The sequence below is a fragment of the Hibiscus syriacus genome, unplaced genomic scaffold (genome assembly GCF_006381635.1).
Source record: "Hibiscus syriacus cultivar Baekdansim isolate YM2019G1 unplaced genomic scaffold, ASM638163v2 tig00116999_pilon, whole genome shotgun sequence".
NCBI classification, from domain to species: domain Eukaryota; kingdom Viridiplantae; phylum Streptophyta; class Magnoliopsida; order Malvales; family Malvaceae; genus Hibiscus; species Hibiscus syriacus.
In genome coordinates this window covers 115,885-139,907 of record NW_024063515.1, presented here as the reverse complement: position 1 = coordinate 139,907, position 24,023 = coordinate 115,885, and the positions used below count along the sequence as shown (strand labels likewise).

Sequence of the window (24,023 nt, the reverse complement as noted above, 5' to 3'; positions counted from 1 at the left end):
AAATAAATGTTATTAGGGGAATCAGAATTTTGGTTCGGGATTTGTATTAAAAATTATAAAGTAGTAAATTTTGGTAAGGAATCGGATAATCGGATAGAACCAAAATTTCACAAAAATTTTAAGGATGCTACATAAAGGTTGGAAATATTATTTCCATATTTTAGAACAGTGAGATTTAGCATGGATAAGTGGAATTGAAATTAATTTTCCCTATTTAATCGAAATTGAGAGAAATTAGTGACTAATTACAATTTTTAAAAATTTGCATAGCTAAAGTAGAAAGTCAACTTCAAGTTTGCTCATCTTTGACTATGCGATATTTTAATGGAATATATTTCAATTGCATTTGGTAATTATTATGATTCGTTCATAGCAAATTTGGAATTTCTCATCAATTGAATTTTATACTCAATTATATTAGATTAAAGACAGGTGTATTAAGTGATAAATGCGGGGGGAATATGAAATATTTAGCTTCTTCTTATATAGTTACATTTTAAGTTCATATTTAATAGTAAGTGTTTACAAAATACGTAGTCTAGAAAGAGCTGAGTAAAAAAATAAAAAAAAAAATGCGTGTGCACTGTTGCCAAAATTTCCATTATCGTTATTTAGTGCTTAATGTTTTGTCAGCACTGTTTTGCTGAATCAATCAGCACTGAATCATTCAGAGGTAAAAAACAAACAGTCTGAATACTGAATGGTTCCATTCAAAGCCAAACAAACAGCCCTTTACATACAAAACAAAAATCATGTAGTAAAACCTGCGGTGGGATTTTCCAAGAAGCTTATATGTCAAATATTATATGTATATCAGAATACAACTCCAGCAATTACTCCCATTATATTTCAGGATGTTGATACCTAATTGACTGCTGCACCCTTTTCCCTTTGGAATTTGAGGCATCTTACAATTAAAACAATAATATCAATACAAATATTATCTCACTTGAAATTTTACAATGTTAATATATAAAATTTTACATTCACCAGACACCTAATGTACAGACGTTTACGAACCCTACGTTTCGCTAAGGAATTTTACATAGCATTCATAGTGTATAAAACCTGAGATCATCACTTGGATTCGATCAGTTAATTATATGAGAAATTTGGGTACAAAGCTGTTATTATTATTTTTATTATATATAGCCGGCCGTTTCACTTTTATATACTCGTCTTCCATCCTGGAATTTGTAAACAAAAACAAACGCCAACTTTCTGAAGATGGCTAAACGTTTTAACCTCAGATTTTCTCGTGTTATTCCATCTTTCCAATTTTGTCGATCAAAGAAATCTTCTAATTTAGCTGAGACTCCAGGTCAGGCAATTCACCGGCTATCTCCGGTGAATCCAAAAGCATTTGATATCTGCTATCCGAACCCCCTGCACCGTCGCCATTGACACCGAATGGCTCTTTCGTCAAACACCATTTGTCGCCAAAGATAGCATCCGTTGGCTGCGCTTGTCGAGCACGATCATGCACACAACATTTATCCCCTGGCATTAGTTTTGAGTCACTTGATTACTCGTCAAACAAAGAAACAACTCGGTTTCATGTACTTGCAAAAGCCCACAATTCCAAGATTCATGGGGAAAAGGAGGTCGATAAGAAGAAAAAGAAAATGGAGGAAGCGAAGGCAGTTGCTGGATGTGTTACTGTTTCATATCGCGATAGTGGGTGTTTCAGCAGCGAAGGACCCGAAGATAAGCAGGCGGAAGCGCTAATCAGCTCTACACGAAGCTTCTCGGACGATTCTTCCTTGGAGTTAGATCAATTAGTAACTGAGGAATATTGGATGGACTACATCATAAGCATGCTCGAGCATGTAGAATATATAATCTTGCTTAGTTAGTTAGTTAGTTGAAATGTAACTGTCTTTCTGGTATAGCTGGTATAGCAGTTATACATTGATTGTATATAAAGATATGCAGAGTCTTGTACACACAATGATCTATTTTTCATAGTAATTGAGTTTTCTATCATGGTATCAATCGCTCAGCTGGTTGTGGGATGAGCTGTATTCCTACTGCTGCGTGGTAATTCTTGGCAAGACTTTTCGATTTCATCTTGCAAGAATTGGGATCATGGCACTTGGTGGTTCTGGAAACATTCTTGGCAGTTCAGAATCATTGAGACCCAGAAAGATGTTCACAAACAAACGCATCAACATCATGCTTGATGAGATGAATTTCCTTCAATGGAAACAGCAGGTTCTCTTAACGGTTCGAAGTCATCGGCTTGAGAGGCTACTCATCGGAGATCTTCGATCCCCACCTGAAAGAATACCTGATACAGATGGCAATCTTGTCATCAATGAAGAATATGATGTATTCGTTGCACAAGATAGTGCTCTGGCCTCTTGGCTTTTGTCCACCATCAGTGATCATCTGCTATCACAATTTGTTGGTGTTGAAACTGCCTTTGAGGTATGGGCTACAATTCTTAAGTTCTTCTCTAATCGATCAACTACCAGTATAATGAGTTTGCATTGCAAGTTGAGGTCCATCGAGAAAGGAGATGAAAGTATGCGATCATATCTCACTTCGATCAAAGAGGTGTGTGATGCACTAGCTGCGTGTGGCAGTGTCATTTCTGACATTGATCAGATAGCTACAATTCTGAATGGACTCTCGTTCGAGTATCAACCTTTTGTTGCTGTAATTACAGCGAGTAAAGATGCCTTTACAGTAGATGTGGTTCATTCTATGTTAATTGATGCAGAAGCTCAACTTAAAAGTTTTCAAGGACAATCTCAACCGCTTCTCAGTGAAAATGTTGCACATGTTCAGAATAGCAATCAAAGAAGATATTCTGGATAATCTACTGATCAACAGAATACTGGGAATGAACGAATGACACAACAATATTCGCGTGGTCGAACGAGTAATCGAGGTCGAGGAAGAACAAGGGTACAATGTCAACTGTGTGGAAAGATGGGGCACACTGTGGATCGATGCTGGCATCGGTTTGATCAGTCATTTTCTGGAATTCTTGCTGATAAGCATGAGTCCTTTAATACACAGTTAACTGGTTTTGATAGTGAAGGTTATACCTGTGTAAACAGTGGATGTGCTCCAATGCAGACCTTGTCTTCAACATCTTCCAGCTCAGACAAATGGGTTATAGACTCAGGAGCTACTCATCATGTAACTCCAGACAGTTCCAAATTTAACAATGCATCTGATTATTCAGGACCATGTAAGTTAGATGTGGGAAATGGACAGAATCTTGATATATACAAGTTTGGATCATCTCTCATTCGAACTAGATCTCGAGCTCTTTACATTAATAATTTTCTGCATGTTCCTGATGTCACTAAAAATCTTTTGTCTGTCTCTAAGTTTGCTAGAGAGAACGGGGTATTTTTTGAGTTTCATGCGAATCATTGCTTGGTGAAAGATGAGAAGACTAGAGTAGTGTTGTTGCAAGGATGAGAGACTGCTGGTTTGTATCATTTTGCTGCTGATAATGTGTCTTGTGATAAGAAATCAAACTCAATGATAGTAAATGTAGCTACTAGCATAAACTTGTATGATTTGTGACATCAAAGGCTTGGGCATCCTGCTCATGCATCATTGGTGCAAATTTGTAAACAAATTGGAGTCAATGTTGCTCCCTCGATAAATAAAGAGAGTACAAATGTTTGTGTAGCTTGTAGAATGGGGAAGAGCCATAAAATACCGTTTCATGAGTCTAAAACAGTGTATGACAAACCTTTTCAGTTAGTGTTTTCTGACCTATGGGGACCCTCGCACATAACTTCAAATGGTTTCGGCTATTATGTGTCTTTTGTAGATGCATGTACAAGGCATTGCTAGGTATATTTACTTAAGAACAAGAATCAAACAATGCATGCTTTCCACTTGTTTCATGCATTTGTTAAGACTCAGTTTGAGACAGAAATAAAGGAACTGCAAACTGACTGGGGTGGAGAGTACAGACCATTCACAGCAATATTGGCAAATATGGGAGTTCATCGCCGATTAACCTGTCCTCACACCTCAGAACAAAACGGTGTTGTTGAACGAAAACACCAGCATGTTATTGAATCAGCACTGGTCTTGATGGCACAAGCTTCTTTACCTTTAAGGTTCTGGTCATATGCTGTAAGTACAGCTGTGTACCTTATTAATCGAATGCCCACCAAGGTTCTGGATGGAAAGTCACCGTTTGAAGCCCTTTACAATAAGCTACCAGATTACAGTGGTGTGCGTGTTTTTGGGTGCAGGTGTTTCCCACATCTTCGAATGTTTCAGCAACATAAGCTAGACTTTAGGTCTCAACCATGCACGTTCCTTGGTTATAGCGTTTATCATAGGGGATATCAATGTCTTGCACCAAGTGGGAACATCTACATCTTAAGGCATGTAGTTTTTGATGAATCTTGTTTTCCTTTTGCAGGAAGCAGTGACGAAACAACTAAGACAGGTCAGATGTCACCTCGAAAGCTGACACTTATCAATGGTGCTCATAGAGTGTGTGCTCGAGCTGATGATTACATGAACATAGGTGAAAATCATATTCATGTTCCATCACCTAGAAGCAATTCAGTTCGAGATTCTGAGTTGATGAACCAGTCTGCTGGAGATGGAAATGTTAACTCAGCTCATCATGACACAATTGATAGTGATATTGAAGGAGCTGAAATTGAGCAATATGCACATGATGAAAATGTTGCAGTAGATGAGCAACAAGGATTGACACAATCAGACTCAGAAGATGTTGTGAGTTCCAAGGTTGCACCTAGTCATCACATGATAACTAGAAGCAAGAGAGGTATATTCAAACCTAAAGTGTATCTGAGTATGCATGATGGTGAGGAAGAAGAGCCACATTCGATTCAAGCTGCACTTCAGTCTGATAAGTGGAAGGCAGCTGTTCAAGAGGAGTATGATGCCTTGGTCAGGAATAACACATGGACCCTGGTAAGATTACCTGAAGACAGAATTCCAGTTGGATGTAAATGGCTGTTTAGGATAAAACGAAATGCTGATGGCACGTTGCAAAGATACAAAACCAGATTGGTGGCCAGGGGTTTTTCTCAAATTCCTGGACAAGATTTTCATAATACATTCAGTACAGTAGCAAAGTCATCCACAATTAATGTGATACTTGCTGTAGCTATTCAAAAACAGTGGTGCTTGAGGCAGGTAGACATAAATAATGCTTTTTTAAATGAATATTTGCAGGAAGAAGTTTATATGCAACAGCCCCAAGGATTTGAAGAAGTGGACTAAGATGGAACTCCCTTAGTGTGTAAGCTAAATCGAGCCTTGTATGGATTGAGGCAAGCTCCTCGAAATTGGTATGTTAAGCTGAAGGAACATTTGGTATATATTGGCTTTGAAGTGTCACTTGCAGATTGTTCATTATTTGTAATGAGAAGAGAAAAATTTGTAGTTTATGTCTTGGTATATGTGGATGATATAATTGTTACTGGAAATTTGGTGTGCAAAGTTGAAGAAGTAGTCAGCTTGCTTGGTGAGAAATTTTCTCTCAAGGACTTGGGACAACTCAACTTCTTTCTTGGAATTGAGATCAAATATGTGGGTGATAGCATTTTTCTGAGTCAAAAGAAGTACATCATGGAATTGCTAGATAGAGTGCAGATGAGCAAAGCCACTTCGATGCCCACACCAATGGTCTCATCCCTCAAGCTGACCAAAGAAGCTGGCAGTCCTCTTGTTGATCCAAAGGAGTACAGAAGTCTTGTAGGCTCGTTATTGTATGCGTGTCACACAAGGCCAGACATAGCATATAGTGTTAATAAATTAGCTCAGTTCATGCATGCACCGTGTGAGCAACACTTGTCTGCTGTGAAAAGAGTGCTTAGATAATTGAATGGCACCTTGGATCATGGACTTGTTTTGTCTCGAAATGACTCACCATTACAGCTTACTGCATTTGCAGATGCTGATTGGGCAGGAAGCATGGATGACAGGAGATCAATCTCAGGTAATTGTTTGTATCTTGCTGGCAATCTAATCGTATGGAGTTCCAAGAAACAAAAGACTGTGTCTAGGTCCACAACTGAAGCAGAGTATAGGAGTTTGGCTGATGTGTCTTCTGATGCAACGTAGGTAGCTGCATTGCTTGATAGTATGGGGATTGAGCTACAAGGCACACCTGTTATATGGTGTGATAATTCTAGTGCCATATCTATGAGTGCTAATCCAATTTACCATGCTAAAACTAAGCATGTGGAGTTGGATGTGCATTTCGTGAGAGAGAAGGTGGCAGCAAACAAATTGAAGGTGAACTATGTACCATCTTCACATCAGGTAGCAGATGGTTTCACTAAGGCATTGTCAAAAGATTACTTCAATGTGTTCAGACAAAGGTTGGGAGTTGTTTCGTTAAAAGAAGTTGAAGATTTGAAGGAGCAGGGAGCATATTGGATGGACTACATCATAAGCATGCTCGAGCATGTAGAATATATAGTCTTGCTTAGTTAGTTAGTTAGTTGAAATGTAACTGCCTTTCTAGTATAGCTGGTATAGCAGTTATACATTGATTGTCTATAAAGACATGCAGAGTCTTGTACACACAATGATATGTTTTTCATAGTAATTGAGTTTTCTATCAAGGAATCCTATATGGAAACGAAGAAAAGCAAGAAAAAACTAAACAATGGGAAGAAAGTAATGAAGAGACTGAGAAGCTTTGGTTCAAAGAAACACAAAGGATCGTCGAAACCTAACGGTTTAAAGACAAAAAGAGGAGCTCTATCTCTATCATCAGAGAAAATGGAAACAACGGTGAGAGGTTCAATGAGGGAGTAGCCGCATACGGCGGAAGGGAAGGTGAGGAAGAGCATTGCGGTTGTAACGAAATCTGAGGATCCTTATGAAGACTTCAAGAGGTCGATGGTGGAAATGATATTGGAGAAACAGATGTTTGAGGCCAAGGATTTGGAGCAACTGTTGCAGTGTTTTCTTACTCTAAACTCAAGGGAGTACCATGGAATCATTGTGGAGGTTTTCACCGAGATTTGGGAGACGTTGTTCTGTGATTGCCCCATGAATGTCCTCTAACTTACCTCATGAATCTTCAAGTTACAGTCACTCCAAGTTAAAAGATAAAAGATGAGCTGGGCACCGTGCAAAATATATCATATTATATTATATTCTTTCTTTTTCATTTTTGTTGAAGGGTGGGGTGCAAGCAATATATATATATATAGATATATATGATGTAATTCTTTATTCATGGATTGTTGGGAAAATCGAAATAAAAACTATTCTTGACACATCAGCAATATGCACTAATGCGCATGACTGCTACTCATGGCTCTTGGGACTGTTCTTGGCATCACCTTTTCTCTTCTCTACTCTGGTAGCTTTGGAAACGAACACTTTTATATTCACCCAGGATTGCAATACAGTGTATGCTACCTTTCACATTGCTCTGACTTGGACAAAGCATTTTACTCCTTCCCCTCCATTACGAGTAGGTGCTCCACAAAGTACTCGGCAGCTGATTCAATGGGAAGCACCACCTCTCGGGTGGGTTTGTATCAACTACGACGGTGCATTTTCGAGAACCACTGGGAAAAGTCTTGCTGTCGGCGTTATACGTGACAGTGGAGAAAATTGGATCCTTGGCTTCACTCGGTTTACTGTCATTGCTCGTCACTCCAGGCTGAACTTTCGAGCATATTCACTGGTCTTCATCTCGCCTGGAACCATGGCTCTGATAGAGTCATCGTCCAGTCTAGTAGCAGCCTTGAAGCCATAAAGCTCATTGAAGCCAACAATGCAAACGGTACGTGTATCCACTCACTGGCTCGTGCGATTGGTTGCCTGCGTCAAAGATAATGAAAAACGTTTTTCACATGAATTCCTCGTGAAGTTAATTCAGTAGCAGAGCTCTTGTAAAAACTGGATCTCCAGCTCATGTTGGAATCACCTTGTTCAGCGTTCCTTCCCCTCATCCTGAAACATATCGCTAGAAACCTACGGTCCTCCATTCTTGAGATCATAATGTAATCTTTGAACATAAATCTTCTGCCCGCTTAGTGTGCCCCTCTTTGTGCCACACCAATAATCTTTTGAAACGTGTCTTTTTTTAATAGCAACATTCATTTAAACTTCCAAAAAGAATTACTTATTTTATTCCATCTTCTTCAATTTGTCTCTACTGTTTGATATTTTTTCCTCCACTAAAACTATGAAAGAGGTTTTGAAAACTCAAACCTTGAGTGTTGCGGTCGGCCCCGTTAAAGGTTACTTGTAATTTTCAAGACGTTGCTTTCACACCCTACATACATTATTGGTGAGAATGTTGCAAAGTCAATACAAGTACATGGCGATTTGAGAACTTCAAGAAGACTATCAACCTAGACAAGTTGTAGTTCCATTTCTGGACAAAAATATACATAAAGAATCATCAATCCGTTGATGCAAGATGAATTTTATAAAACTTGTGGATGATTATGATGAGGAAAATATTTATTGGAAGAAATAATAGAAAGCTAAACACAGCTTCTGCAATTTTGTCTTAATGCTACAAAGTGAAAAGTTCGATCGTAAAGAGCGATTTAGTTTGTTGGTAGAAAAACGCCAAGTCGAGAGATAAAATCCTTGGATTGCTTGTAAATTAACACGGTAGTTCATCATCATTCATCAATGGAAGTCTTAGCTAAGCCATAGCAGATTCGTTCAATTCTCTAGAGAGACAGACTAAATAATAGCATTGACCAACTTATTAGTTGATTGATTTTTCAAAAGCAGATGTTACTTTCAGTTGTAGTTATAGAATAAATGAATAATTAACAGTGAAGATTAAATAACACCCCATTGTTTATTTTCTTATCAGAGCTCCACCGAAATTTCATGATGCTAAAACTCAAGCATCTCTTGTTTAGTTTGTTGGCCCTTATTATATCTTTATGTCCGGATGTTTTCGATGCTACATAAGGTAGAAGCAACCACTGTGGCCTTCTTTGTGTGCAAATGTTTGCCCTTTTGGACTGAAGAAATTATGTGTAAGATCTTTGAAAGCATTACAGTAGAAATAAATCGGAGAAGGTGAAGTAAATTAAGAAACTAATTCTTTTTTAAAGTTTAAACAAATGTTGCCATGAAAATAAAAAGGGACATGTGTCAAAAGATTATTGGTGGGTACAAAGAGGGGCACATTAAGGGGGCAGATACATTACTATTAAAAAAATCATAATAAAATATAAATTGAGGGTAAAAAATTCATTCACCTAAGTTATTTTCTAAGGAAAAAGAGAGAGAAGAAAACAGGGGTCCGTTGAATATTTTTAGTATCATGACCTCATGCTAGTGATCTAACAGCTTGTTTGATATGATTTCTAACCATGATCTATTTTTTCCCCTTTTCTTCCACAGATTTCAGCATCCGTTAATCTGGCTGAAGAAACTAAGATCCCAAAGATTATTGCAGAGAGTTCTTGGGATTTGGAAATGTGATGTCATCAATATTTTTTATTTGCTTGGTTGAATCATATACATCTGGACAAACAGCTTATTTTAAGTTCAAAACATATTTGTGACCGGGTTGCTTGCTCTCACTAAACTTGTACTTGCCATTTGATCAAATTGATTATCAGATCACCATTCTTTCAATGCCTTGGTATTTTGGAGGCTCGGTTTTCCTCTTTTGTGATGAGTTATGCAGATATATAAGTTCCATTTAGAGAAGAAGCATTTTTTTTTTAAATTTTGTTATGTGAAGATTGAAGAAAGCACGCTGATTAGTCGACAAGCTTGTTAAATGTTTAGCTTGCGTACAAAATCTCTCATTTCCAATTTGTTTGAAGATTGTAAAATTGATTTTGTTCTTATCTGATGTTATCATCCCTCCGACTGCAGACATTATTTCATTTTCAGACAATTAACTGCTGATCCAAATGGAAAAATCGATCAACACGATTGCATCGGACATTCGGACTGGTTTTGGAACTCACAAATGAAATACGTATCCAAACTTGGTTCGGTACGGGCCCAAACCTCGAATGAAGGAACAGAAACCAAACGCTGCTTTCGGTACGGGCCCAAACCCAATCTCAAAAGGTTTGAAAATGAAATCCAGCCTAAAACGATATACACATGTAACTCGGATAGGGTCAGGGTCAGGGTCAAACTTACAACTGATGGGTTTTCTTGAAACCAACGTGTCCTGCTACAGTTTGGGTTTCAATCAGTGTCTTTAGATATAAAATTTCCTTTTGTGTGCTTGAAATCGGAACTTCTTGCCCTAACTTATACTAGGAGCGTACAGATCATAGTCAAAATTATTACAACTATTTGTGCGTCTGCTCACCGTCTCTCCAACCTCCCGACATCAGATTCATCGAATCTATCGTAGATTCCACCCGAAATTCTCCGAACCCACATTAAAACTACGATCTCTAATTCAGACAAGGTTTGATTTTGTAATGGCAGAACATTGAATCACCCAAGTCTTGAAGCTTTTCCCCTTCAAAAATGACAAACCCCATCAAAGTCAGGTTTTTTCTCTTCTTTCTTCTTTTCATTTTCACTTCGCTACCGCTTTCTATAGTTCTTGTAGACTCCAGCTCCGTCTCAATCCAAACGAGGACGGGAATGATCAGATTCATCTCCATGAACCTGATCCTAAGAGTCCGCATGATTTCGTTCCTCAACAGGTTTTGTTACGTAAACTCGAAGAACTAGTTAGAAATCTTAGTGAAATAGTTTCTAGATTAGAATCAAAATTATCAGAGTCTTCAAAAGTTTATCACAGGCGTAGTGTTAAAGCAAACGTTCAAGAAATTGAAGTTAGAGACGGGGAAAGAGGGAGGGCTGTCTCGGTTACCAAATACAGTCCCTTTTGGTCCGAGAGGTTTCAGTTCATGTCAGCTGTGAAATTAGATTCTGATGCAACATGTATAAACGTTTTGCCCTTTCGTGATTATGAGGGGCTTAGCAAGTATGTTGCTGTTGGAGATGAAAAAGGAAGGGTTTTTGTGTTTTTAAGGAATGGGGATGTTACTGCTGAGTTTCACACCGGCAGCGAGTCGCCAATTATGGCAATGGTTTCATACATGTCTGTTTTTAAGAATGAGAGTGTTGTCGTTACCGGACATCGTAACGGCATGGTCTTGGTAAATAGAGTTTACGGAGGATCAAATGGAGAAGAGTTGAGTTCACCTGTAGTGGAGACTGTTGGTAAATTTGTTGCTTCCGAAGGCGGGGGAGATGGGTTGCCGATAACTACATTGGAAGTTCATCATGTTGGGAGAATGAGATATATTTTGTCTACAGATCTTAGTGGAAAAATCAGGGTTTTTAGAGAAGATGGAACAATTTATGGTTCTGCCATGCCAACAAGTAGGCCGCTCGTGTTCTTGAAGCAAAGGTCTTTGTTCTTGACGGAGACTGGTGCTGGTTCATTGGATTTGCGGAGCATGAAAATTAAGGAATCAGAATGCGAAGGGTTGAATCATTCTCTTGCTCGGAATTATGTTTTTGATGCAGCGGAGCGATCTAAAGCTTATGGTTTTACATCTGATGGTGATTTGATTCATGTTTTGCTGTTGGGCGATAGTATGAACTTCAAGTGCAGGGTTAGGTCCAAGAAAAAGTTGGAAATGAATGAGCCTCTTGCTTTCCTGGCTATTAAAGGATATTTACTTATCGTGGATCCCGAAAAGGTTTTTGTGTATAATGTTTCTACACCACATTATGTTAGGGCTGGTGCGCCGCGTTTTCTTTTCTCTGCCAGCTTGGATGAGATCAGGTCATCGTTTTTAACTTACCCGGCGGTGGATACAGATAAAGAGATAAGGCACACAACGCCCTTAATAGCGAGTGATCGTGAAAAACTCATTGTTCTTGGCCTCGGAGGTGATTACATAGGAATGTATCGCTCTAACCTTCCGGTTATGAAAGGCGAATCTAATTCGATGCTGTGGACCAGCCCCGTGCTACTTTTCATACTTTTCCTATTTGGGGCATGGCAGTTCTTTGCGAAGAAAAAGGAAGCGTTCACATCATTGGGACCAAATGAACCTTTTAGCTCTACATCAGCTACAGATGGGGCTCCACTAGGATCCAAAACCGCGGACAGGTCTTTTATAGATTCTTCTTCAAGAGGATCTGATATGTCGGACTTGAGAAGCAGTGGTCTTCGAAGTCGAAGGTATGCTTCCCCTTCTCGATATCAAGGCGGAGCAACTAGTTCTTTCAGGCCGAGTTCTGTGGATCCAAGCTCTCGACCTACTTCCATCGAACCCAGTTATAGAGTGGATCCAAGCTCTAGACCTGCTTCCATCGAACCCAATTATAGAGTGGATCCAAGCTCTCGACCTGCTTCCATCGAACCCAATTATAGAGCGAATCCAATCTCTAGGCCTGCGACCATTGAACCCAGTTATAGAGCAGATCCAACCTCTAGACCTGCATCCATCGAACCCAATTATAGAGGGGATCCAACCTCTAGAGCTGCTTCTATTGATCCCAGTTATAGAGCTGCTCAAGAGCTGAAGTATAGGGGATCAACCCTGGAACCTGGCTTTCCTAAACGAAGAGAAAGTTTGTTTGTGAACAGCCACATTGTGGATGACAACAGTTAACTGTCAAAACCAGTTTCCATTAACTTCTGCTTCAAGGGGAATGCTTTTAAATTGTTCTTTGGCCTTCCATAAGATATTATGAAGCCATTTGAGCATACCATGTTGTAATTTTAATTTACATAAACAGAGAATAAATGCAGAAGTTTTTGTCACTAATCTGTTTTCAAATATGGTTTGACAAATATCTGTTCTTGGTGCTACTCCCCAACTGCTTATTTACATACTCGAAGTAAATTTGTTAATGCGGTACCATTCTTTAAGCAAACGTGTTGCTTTTGTTGGCTCGAGGGAACTGTAATTTTTTTCTTTTTTTTGAATAAGAGTTACAATTATCAGATTTTTAAACCGGCGTACTATTTTTTCTCATTTTTAAATGACTCATTTTACGAATAAATATCTAAAAATACTGTATTATTTTTTCATTTAAGTGTCTAGAGAATCTTTTTGTCAAAACAAATATTTAAATTTATGTAAAAAAATTAAATTACAAATCGCAATAGCTTCAGAACATCCAAAAGATTACATAAAAGTAAAAATTAAAATCATTATGAATGGTTAGTTACGTAAACTTGAAAAAAATACAAAGATTATGAAGGATTTTGAATTCAATTTCTTCGTATTCAACAATGTTTGCCTTTTATGGTTTCTTCTTTGATGTTTTCTAGAACTCATAAGAGGGGGAAAAAAATCAGAAATTGATGCATCTTTACATTTCGATTCATACATTTCTTAAAAGCTTCTTAAAATTAACTTTATTTGACTTGTATTATAAATAAGTATTATTTTTTACATCTAAATATTAATTTTTGTATTAAAATAAATATTTAAAGTTTTTTTTATCAAAATAGGCACCTAAAATATTTCTTGACCAAAATAAGTACTTAAAGTATTAAAAAATTTCATCTAATGGCCAACTTGACATTACTTTTGAAAAAATGACTTTTAAAAGTAATGTAGAAACAAATTTTTGAAATAGGCACCTAAAATATTTTTTTACCAAAATAGGTACCTAAAGTATTGAGCTTTTTTATGTAAGGGTCAATTTGACATTATTTTTGAAATTTGACTTTTAAAAGTGGCGTAGAAACAAACTTTTAAAAGTATTATTCAAAAGTACAATTTAAAATTTAACTATTTGGGATTGTTGTTAGAAGTGAGTTTGAAAAAATAAAATGTCTATTATAGACATTATGTTGCAAATTAAAAATATAATATTTAAATTATATTTACAATTATATATGAATTATATCAATTTAAACTATATAAAAATATAATTATAATAAAAATATATTTTATATAACTCAAAATTAATATTTCAATATATAAATCATGAATTTTATTTATTTTTTTAATAAATATTGTCCTCTTTTGTTAGAAGTGTCCTCTTTTGTACAAGAATCTATATTGTCTATTGTAATATGCATTCATATGCCAGAAAATGCTGAAGAATCTTGTTTCAGTTTCTAAAAAATGAAGTCGACAGAATCAAGTGATTGCTTAATTGACTTCTAAGAATAAATTTGGAGCTTTTCCAAGCCAACACATCTCTTGAATTAGTTTGGAAGTAGAGCTCAACATTATGCTTTCATTGCCAGAACATATTAGCAATAAGTTTGTCGAATTTTATTAGAGTCCTAACCATGTTTACTTTGTTGTTTTATTAAGAGACCTACTGTTTTAGGAGTCTTTTAAGATTAGGAGATTTTATTATCTTTATCTCTGGATAGACTTTATCTTACAGTAAGTATATTAGGAGTTAATTACTAATTGCTATATAGGGGACATATGTGTACTATTACGGCAGATTAGAAAATAACTTTAGTTTTTATTTTTCTTTCTGTTTTTCAGTTTCTCTTCTGTTTTCTGTCAAAGTTCAATTTATAAGTTACAAGATTTTAATTTCCTTCTAAAGTGTTAGATACATGAGCTGTAATCTTGAGCATTTTTGGGGAAAAAGAAATGTGATCTGGTTTTTGTTTTTAACTCAATGCAATTTTTCTGCTGTTGCAGGTTCTCAAGAAATTGGATATGATACTTAAAATTGATATTGAGTGTATATTAGCTGAACGAAATATACTAATAGCAGTTCTAAACCCTTTTGTGGTAATTGCCTATTCAAGCATATGCTATGAGCGCTTACATTCTTTACTCAATTTACAATTCCCACATGTTTCAAGTTTATCTTGTTGGAATTATGCAATTTCCCTTTTGTCTTGAACCTATCTACTCTTGTTATCATTTGACAAAGATGGTTAATGTTGTAACTAGTTCAAACTTTCTAATTGTCTAAGAATGATGGTAGTTGAATAAAAGAAGTGAGTTCATAATTCCAGGTTCGATTTTTTTGTTCATTCACCTGTAGAGATAACCTCTATTTGGTTATGGAATATCTCAATGGTGGTGATCTATACCCTTTACTCAGAAAAGTTGGATGCCTTGAAGAAGTAGCTCGTACATATATTGCGGAGCTGGTTTGTACCAACTCATTCTGTATTATGGAAACCAATCTAATTATTGTCTAAACTTTCTTAAGGTATATCCATATTTCAGGTTCTTGCTTTAGAATATCTTCATTCCCTTGGGGTTGTGCATCGTGACTTGAAACCAGATAACATACTGATTGCACATGATGGTCATTAAGGTCTGGAACAAATAAATCTTCTTTTAATGTATCAAGTATATTATGTAGCGGGTCTAGAAGCATTAAATTCTAGTTTAACTTATTCATTAATCTCATGTTATCGTATCGATAACATGCTAATCATTGCTTATGTTACCAGCTTACAGACTTCGGACTATAAAAAATTGGCCTCATAAACAACACAATTGACTTATCTTGTCCTGAGACAAATCGAACTACTTCAATAGATGCATGTAATCTACATAAGCAACAAATGGATTATAGAAGTCGACACTCAGCTGTTGGGACACCTGACTACCTGGCCCCTGAAATTCTTCTTGGCACTGAGCATGGTTTGGGCTCAAGCTGATGTTAAGGCTTATTCCAAGTCTTTAATAGAATTGACATTTGATATTACTACAATGACATTCATGCAGGTTATGCTGCGGACTGGTGGTCAGTGGGGATAATCTTGTTTGAGTTGATTACAGGAATTCCACCTTTCACCGCTGGACACCCTGTGGTATTATCTTTTTCAATTATTCTCGTCCTTCACTCTATCCTCATCCTTAATGAAGTATTAGGTAACTCTGATCTACGTGTTCAATTATTATGTCCATTTTGTGGTCAAGCAGAATCTTGCTTCATTGAATCTTTATGTTGATGGGGATTCTCTTTTAGTTCTTTGAGCAGCGTCTCAAGTTTTGGTGACATGTTTTTACTGCCAAGACACAAAATTCTGATATTTAGATTAGTCTTGAAAAAGGAACACATACAACCACCTTTCTTTCTTTCCTTTTTTTTCCTTTCACAGTGAAGTCATAGCTAAGGTTCTATATTATAACTGCAAATAGTTCTCTGTCATCCATTCTTCTTTTTGAACTAGGTGGTAACTCAGTTTATCAATATAAACTCTTGTAAACATGTTTATAAGTGATGAAACTTTTCGATTAAACTTTAGTTGTTTGGATGTTATTTCATCTTGCAATTATTAATTGCCATAATATATGATCTCCAATTACCATGAACCTTTTGAGTATTATTATGTTCTTTGAATTTGTTCTCTGAAAAGTGGTAACAAATCCCTTTTTCATCTCTCGAACTCATTCCTCATCAGATTACTTAATATCTGTACTCTGTCCAAAAGATGTTGGGGACTAGGAACAGCTTTATTCCATGCTTTTCTCATTTTTGTCATGACTTTGCAGATAATTTTTGACAACATTCTGAACAGGAAAATTCCATGGCCGTCTGTCCCTAGTGAGATGTCCTTTGAGGCTCAAGATCGAATTAACAGGTTTTTTGGTTGAGTCTTGATATATGATTTTGCTTGTATTTTATTGACTTGTTCATGTTAAGGGAAAAGTTCATTCAGAATAACTTAATCATTATTAATTCATTTTCTTGCAGGTTTCTTATACATGATCCCACTCGGCGCTTGGGAGCAACTGGAGCAACTGAGGTTGTACTTCACTTTCTAACTTCTTTATTTCATGGAAAAGCAAAATATACCTTCTGTTCACTACTAAAACTTGAAAGAGTATCATGTTAATTTAATATTGGTCTTTTTAATTAAGCGGGGCCATCTTACAGGTTAAAGCACATGCTTTTTTCAATGGAATTAAATGGGATAGTCTTGCATTGCAAAAGGTATGAATCCACATATGCCATTCTTTTCCTGCCTCAAGCATAATGTCTGACAGTTATGTTTTATGTTAATCCAATATGTTAAGGTTTACTGACAGCAATGCATATTATATTCTATATTTGAAGGTTTTATATTAGTCACTAGTATCAGTTTAAGTTAGGGTTTTTATCGCTATTCTTTGGGGTTTCATAACCATTGTCCATTGATATCACTGTATATGCTTAACCATTAAAATTTGTAGCCTTTTGTAGATGTTTTCTTACTTTTTACTGTTTTAGTGCCTACATATAAGAACGAGAGTATTCAATTTTATTGGAGAAGAAGAGGGGGCGTGATTAGAAGAATGGTAGAAAATGATTATTCATCTTTGATGGAAAGCCAATATGAACATGTTAGCATTAACTTCTTTCAGGCTGCCTTTGTACCACACCCTAACAGTGCGGATGACACAAGCTATTTCACATCACGTTTTAGTCGAATTTCGAGTGGAATCCTGAATGAGAATGAATGTGGTAATTCTGATAATGAGACTCATGACTCAGAATCAGATTTTGGACCCGAGGTAATTAACTAGCTTGTAGACTGCATTATCTGTCTGAAAAGTAATACTTCTGACAGAATCCCAGAAGGATGGATATGTGGAAATGCATGTTCAGATTTGGTTTTAATCTAGAATTATAGTTAAGAATTATGCCACTGAGGACCTTAATCACTTGTAAAATTTGATCTTGTCGAGTGCAATGTTTGGAATTTGATCTTTGTAGCCGAACCCAGTTAGTGGTAAGGGCTGTGGTTTTATTATGGTTGGCTTTGCATCATAGCATCTTAGTGGGTTTTTTTTACATAAGTATCTTAACGTTACAGTATGGTAAATATGTCTCAATTTTGGTACACCATATACTGGCAGTGAAGTTTTTCAAGTCCACAAGCGGAGTTAAAAGAAATATTTATGTGTTATAAAGTTTAATTAAATCTAAGCCATTTATTATTTAAATCTAATGGCTATATATATATATATATTACTACGCCCACTATGCATATAACTACTTATTTATTTTTACACACGCCAAGGATACATTTCATCCTTTTGACTCCCCTTGTGAAGTCTACAAACTCCCACTGACAGTGTACCTAGATAATTTTCCTAGTAATAAATATGTATCTGGAATGTCTGTACAATATCCATCCTTTGTGATAGGAGATTTTCTAGAAGAAAAAATATTTTTCAATTTGGATGAAATCCATTCTCTCTTATATTCACCCATTTTCAATTTGCAATATTCATCTTATTATCGGGCAATGCTGTCGTGATCATCTCTTGTTTCCTCTGATTCAGATGGATGAATGTGGTGACTTGGCGAAGTTTGATCCTTCTCCTCTTAATCTCTCTCTAATAAGTTTCTCTTTTAAGGTATGGCACTTGGTCTTCTTGAAACATATGCATTCATACGTACATTTCTAGTAATCTGTATTGCTCAAGTCAATTTTTCAAGTTTAATATTTCTATTGCAGAAGTTGTCACAGCTGGCATCAATAAATCATGATATACTCGTACAATCTGGGAAGGATTCAGTCAAGTGCTCCCCATCCAGAAGTCTAAGGACATAATTTAAATTTGATTCAAGTACAAAAGGTATCTTTCATAAATCCATGCCTTTGGAGTTCTTTTCTTCTTTTTTAATCAAAATGATCGATGAAAGAGAAGAAAAGAGGTTCAAAAGAACATGTTTAACTAGGGAATTCCATGTTAAGTTTTAGAGTAGGTAAAGTAAATGAGAACAAATTTACAGAAGGATGAAGAGAATCACCTTTCTATCATTTCTATGAGCTATGGTTTCAATTTATCAATTCCATTAACACGTTTTGTATGCCTATAATTAGCGTGATTCATATGCATTACTTGTTAATTCCATTGTTGTAGCTCTTCCGGGTATCTTTAAACTGTGTAACAACTTCCACCTGATAATTTCGAATGGTTCAGAAATCCCAAGTGGGGAATGACAGATGCATCTTAAATCATTAAAATTAACCCAAGGAAACTTGGGCTTGAAAATATCTTCCTAGTTTGGCAAGGGCATCAGCACGCACTGGTTGTCTTACCTGAAGATATCTTTAAAGGGCTCAGAGGTTGTAGCTAAACAAGTAGTTAACCTGAATTTTATTGGTTCCATTTTTCACTTGTGCAATCCAAATATATCCAAAAGTTGTAGCTAAACAAGTAGTTAAACCAGTCAATATTTTGTTCGAGGTAAAATCATATTCAAGTAGAAATAAAAATAGATGAATTTGTATATCAGAGGTTGGAAGCGTTACATTTTGTAACGGTTTCAAGTCATTGTTTTTTCTTGCCATTCCTCGTGCACGGATACCATTGTGATGGATCTCACAAATATTGGGTACAAGATTATTGCAAAATTACTAGTGAAAACCTTCCCTCCCTGTGGATTCCTCTCTCGTTCCAGGCATATCCAAATAAAAGGTCCCAAACTAACTTTGTGAGGAATTTCGAATCCGAATCCAAAAGTTAAAGCGACGGCTTGGATGCACCTACGTTACCTTTTGCTGCAGCTCGTTGTCCGGCTTGTGAGTTCCAACTGTAAGAATTTTGGGAAAAGAAAATGATTCACGTATCTTCCTTGCACCTAATTGAAATGAGAACCTTTGGAGTTCAGTAAAAGCCAGTCATTCCTCCCTCAAAGAAGCCTTTACCAGTATGTCATTTTCACACCGGCCGTTGGCTACTTTGCATTAAACGAGAGCATGGTCTTTTTTTCCAAAAGAATGTCTAATAGGGTATGCATTGTTACTGCTTACAAACTCGTAAAGCTTTCTTTATCTTTTTAATATAGATTTATGTCATCCACTTCTTCGAGACGTGATATTCTCTCACTCTCAATCTCATGAATCATTTTTTACAGTTGTTCAGCCTGTCTATCCCATACACCGGAATGTTCGACATGAAATCAAACAGTCAAGGGGCCGCTTTGATACTAATGAGATTATTATCCTCTTTCAAGACATTAATGATAAGATGTGCAACACAACTACTTATAAACTCTATTTTTTATATGAGCTTTATATCAATCTTTTCAAGATGTGATGTAACATCATTAAATTTAAACGTTAATTTAGAAATAATCTTTATATTATGACGGGAAATTCAATTTTATCAACAGTACTTGTAAACTTGGGATAATAGTGTTGTAGAGTAGCAGGTGAGGCCATATTTAGCCATTAGCCATAGGCCTGTAAACGAACCGAACGCACACGAACGGAGGTATGTTCATGTTCGTTCATTTAATAAATAGACGAACATAAACAAACACGAACATAAACGAACAAAATTTTTTTTGTTCATGTTCGTTTATTAAGGAATATAATTTGTTCATGTTCGTTCATTTAATAAATAAACGAACATAAACGAACACGAACATAAACGAACACGAACATAAATGAACACGAACATAAACGAACATAAACGTTGGAGACCCTACCTTCCATTGTTATTTCATGAAAAATAGTCGACAATGCAAATCAACCAAATCTACAGTGATAAATAGCGTAAGAGTTTATTAGCAGTGATGAAATGTTTGAAGATATCAAATATTTCGATCGATCTTTTAAAGATATTAAATGATTCACACAACTTTAATTTAACGCTATAACATTTATCTTAGTGGTCCATGATTACATATGAACAATCATTTTCTCCTATTACACTCTTTTTCAGAAATTGCATAGAAACCTTTGTTTTGTTTTCTGGCAAATTCTATATATTTTTCTATTTACTGATGCTCGTATACTTCCGATTGTTACCTTTATATTCCCATCTATTTCTAGAAAGAAGTATGATGTTTTCTTGAGTTTTAGATGTGAAGATACCTGCAATAACTTTACATATCAACTATTAAGCTAAATAAAACAGAGAAAGAGATGAAAACAAACATGTAAAACTTCATATTGCACTATAATATAACTTGTTTTGAAGCTTTCAGCGATCGTCTCCACTCTCTAGTGAACACTAGGGTTTGGGAAAAAAAGGGGGAAATGAATATAGGTGCCTCACAGGTTAATATATTGGATTTAATCTCCAAATAAAATTGGATTAATTATGGAGTTGGTCATCAGAATATCATATTAATTAATATTTTTAAGATACTTACAAATTGGTCACCAAAATTGATTTAAGAAGGTTGGGTTAAACATAAATAAATGAACATAAACGAACATAATCGAACGAACATAAACGAACATAACCGAACGAACATAACCGAACGTTCACGAACGTAAATGAACGAACGAGACCTATGTTCATGTTCGTTCATTTAATTAAACGAACAAAAAATCTTGTTCATGTTCGTTCATTTATTAAATAAACGCACATAAACGAATTTCCCGCCGCACGGTTCATGAACGATTCGGTGAACATTCAGTTCATTTACAGGCCTAATTAGCCATGGTTACATTAACACTTTTTCTCCAAACCTTTTGGTGCTATAGATAGGTTTTTTTTCCCAATACCTCTAGCACGTCAATTATTTATGGTATTGAACCTCCCCAGCTTTTATTTTAGAAAATATGACAATTGTTACGGTACACATGAAATTCGTCATCCCGAATATTATTTTTAAATGGTCTCTAAGTGATGGGTCCGATGTAGGCTATTATTTTATTGTCATTAATATGACTCGTCACGCAGAGGTGATGAGTCCATTTAAAAATTATTTTTTTAAAATTACAAAATAAAAATTAAAAATTAAAAAAATAGACGAAATTCATCACCTTAAAGTGACAAGTTCCTTCAAATTCAAAAAAAAGCTAGCCGTTTTGTAGTCGTTGGTCAACGGGTAGACGGGGCCACGGTCAACAACCGTCACTTTGAACTTGTCATCTCAAGCTAACGAGTTCGACAAGAAATTTGAAATTTCTAACTGTTTATAGTCGTTGAGTGTAAGGCTATAAATAAGGTTTGGGATTTTGGTTTTTCACCAAACTCTGAATTCAAAAAAATAAAAAAAAAATCATGTATGAAAATCTCAAAAAATGGCAACCCGAGAATATATGTTGCATGTGGATAACACCCATGTTTCGTCGATCCAAGGTCGGTCAGATGACGAATGGAATATTTGTAAGCGGGGATGACATATAGAGAGTCGCAGCAGCATATGTTGATATATCTGCAACAATTTGGTCTATTTTATGTCATATTTGTATGTGGCTTCAAGTTGTACCCAACGTTGATTGAGGCTCTATTCGAACGTTGGAGGCCCAAGATGCACATGTTCCAATTTTCGAGTGGTGAAGCGTTGATTACTTTGGAATATGTCACTTATCAACTTGATGTTCATGTGAATGGAACCCCTGTGGTGAGCCAGAACATTTACGACCACGCGACGTTAGTGTACGAAGTTTTGGGAAAATGGTCACCATCTGACGTTAACAAGGGCTATCGGGTACAGATAACATGGTTAGAATCTTAATTCCAAGTGACGACAGAGTCTACTGAGGTGGAGGTTATTTTCGTGTCCCGAGCATTTCCTCTCAAAGTGATCGGAGGGGTATTATTACCAGATAAATCCGATAATTTGGCGTGCACTCAGTGTCTGCAATATTTACAAGACTTCGTTGTGTGTCGTAATACCAGTTGAGGCTCGACGATTCTAGCCTTTGTGTACCGGGAGCTTTGCAAGGCTGCAATTGTCCAGCCAGGTCAAAAAGCCGATGTATCAGGTTGTCAGATATTGCTACAGTCATGGACTTGATACCGATTTCTATTTTTGACGCCAATTACATCAACCCCGGTTGAGTTTCCGCTGGTTGCAAGGCAATTGTTTAACTTCGTTCGTTTAACCTTTTCTTTAATTTCATTAATTAATTAATTTATAATATTTTTATTTTTAAATATTTTAGACAACGTCATAAAATATCTGAGACGAAGTTGGCGAGTGCCACTGCACAAGACATATGGATGAGGATCGACATTGTCGATCGATATGTTATATGATATACGATATTTTTATTATTTTTTTGAATTTTTTAACTTTATATATACTAACTTTGATATTTAATATTTACAGTTTTCTTGACATCCGCATGTTGATAAGGAGATCAATCAGTTCTTGTCGGATCAATTTTTAAGGGGTCTCACTTATGGTGTGTCATGGCGATGTTATTGTATTATGCGATTGTTGAGTGTTACGCTGTTGAACATATATTTTGATATAACAAAAAATGCAAAATGAATTTGAACTTAATTGAATTTGCTCAAGTATTTCAAAAATAATTCAAAATCCAACAAACTTAAAAAATATGTTTCAAAGTTTTTAAAACATCAAAAATATGTTATATTAGTTATTTTATTTTTATCAAATATTTTTGAGTTGATTAAAATGTTTTAAAGTATTTAAAAAGGTTTAAAGCTTTTAAAATATGAAAACACTATTATGTTACTATTTGACACTATTCTACTATTGAATATCGATATCGGGCTGTAAAAAAGTTAAATTTGAGCTTGTAACGGATATTTTGAAGGAGTATTGTTACCCATACTTGAGTATCAATATAACTAAGTGCATGAGCCTAAAATTGCTCGAAAATTCACCTCCAAACTTCCTCAACGGCTATAAACCGCTTCAAACTCATTTATTCTTATAAATACACTTCAAGAACACTTCAAGAAGTAAGAGATGAGCATCCAAAATTAAAGATCAAGAGAAAAGAGCTTCAAATCTTTATTATTTTATTTTCTCTTGTATTTTTAGAGAGTTTTATTGTAAATATTTAGTGTTCGTCTTTTGATAGCTTAATTGTGCAAATATATTTACCTTGTGAGGTTTTTCCTTGTTTGCTAAATTTGTATTTCTCTAAGGGAGAGTGTAACTCAAAGTTTAGGAGTGTAAACTTTGAGGGAAATGATTCACAAGATTTTGGGGTATAAATCTTAGTGAATGGTGTAAGGTTACTCTTTCCCCTCAAAAGAAAGACAAATTAGTAAATTTATGGAAAATCATTAGTGTGAATAGCTAAGGTAGTATATGTAGACTTTATTGAGGAAGTCAAGCTACTATAAATCGTTGCATTAATTTTTTATCTTTCGGTTGCTTCCACCACATTATCTTGTTTGCCAATTCAACAACTTCTTGGTGGCTTTCAATTGATCGGTTCGAGCTCAACACACCCCGCTGAT

General features: G+C 35.9%; 1 protein-coding gene, 1 long non-coding RNA gene and 2 pseudogenes across 2 annotated transcripts; all 4 read left to right on the top strand.

The window, feature by feature from the left end:
* The first annotated feature begins 1,193 nt into the window (after nucleotides 1-1,193).
* Nucleotides 1,194-7,072, top strand: LOC120194562 (annotated as a pseudogene).
* Nucleotides 7,073-10,194: 3,122 nt separating this feature from the next.
* On the top strand, nucleotides 10,195-12,713 carry LOC120194569 (annotated as a pseudogene).
* Nucleotides 12,714-14,745: 2,032 nt separating this feature from the next.
* LOC120194558 lies at nucleotides 14,746-16,451 on the top strand. The gene is made up of 4 exons (XR_005522978.1): nucleotides 14,746-15,102; nucleotides 15,350-15,542; nucleotides 15,627-15,712; nucleotides 16,398-16,451. It is a non-coding gene; the product is annotated as an uncharacterized LOC120194558 (long non-coding RNA).
* A 74-nt stretch (nucleotides 16,452-16,525) lies between these two features.
* On the top strand, nucleotides 16,526-18,655 carry LOC120194557 (probable serine/threonine protein kinase IRE). Its single transcript, XM_039196829.1, has 5 exons — nucleotides 16,526-16,651; nucleotides 16,783-16,839; nucleotides 17,250-17,399; nucleotides 18,174-18,248; nucleotides 18,350-18,655. Exons 1-5 carry the CDS (start codon nucleotides 16,541-16,543, stop codon nucleotides 18,443-18,445), a joined length of 489 nt encoding a protein of 162 aa, XP_039052760.1. The 5' UTR covers nucleotides 16,526-16,540; the 3' UTR covers nucleotides 18,446-18,655.
* The last annotated feature ends 5,368 nt before the right edge of the window (nucleotides 18,656-24,023 follow it).

Excerpts from the sequence above, each read along its gene's own strand:
- LOC120194557 (XM_039196829.1), top strand. The coding sequence starts at position 16,541 with ATGTTAAGGGAAAAGTTCATTCAGAATAACTTAATCATTATTAATTCA. Across the intron at positions 16,652-16,782 it reads GAGCAACTGGAGCAACTGAG|GTTAAAGCACATGCTTTTTT; the intron begins GTTGTACTTCAC and ends GCCATCTTACAG. Across the intron at positions 17,400-18,173 it reads AATCAGATTTTGGACCCGAG|ATGGATGAATGTGGTGACTT; the intron begins GTAATTAACTAG and ends CCTCTGATTCAG.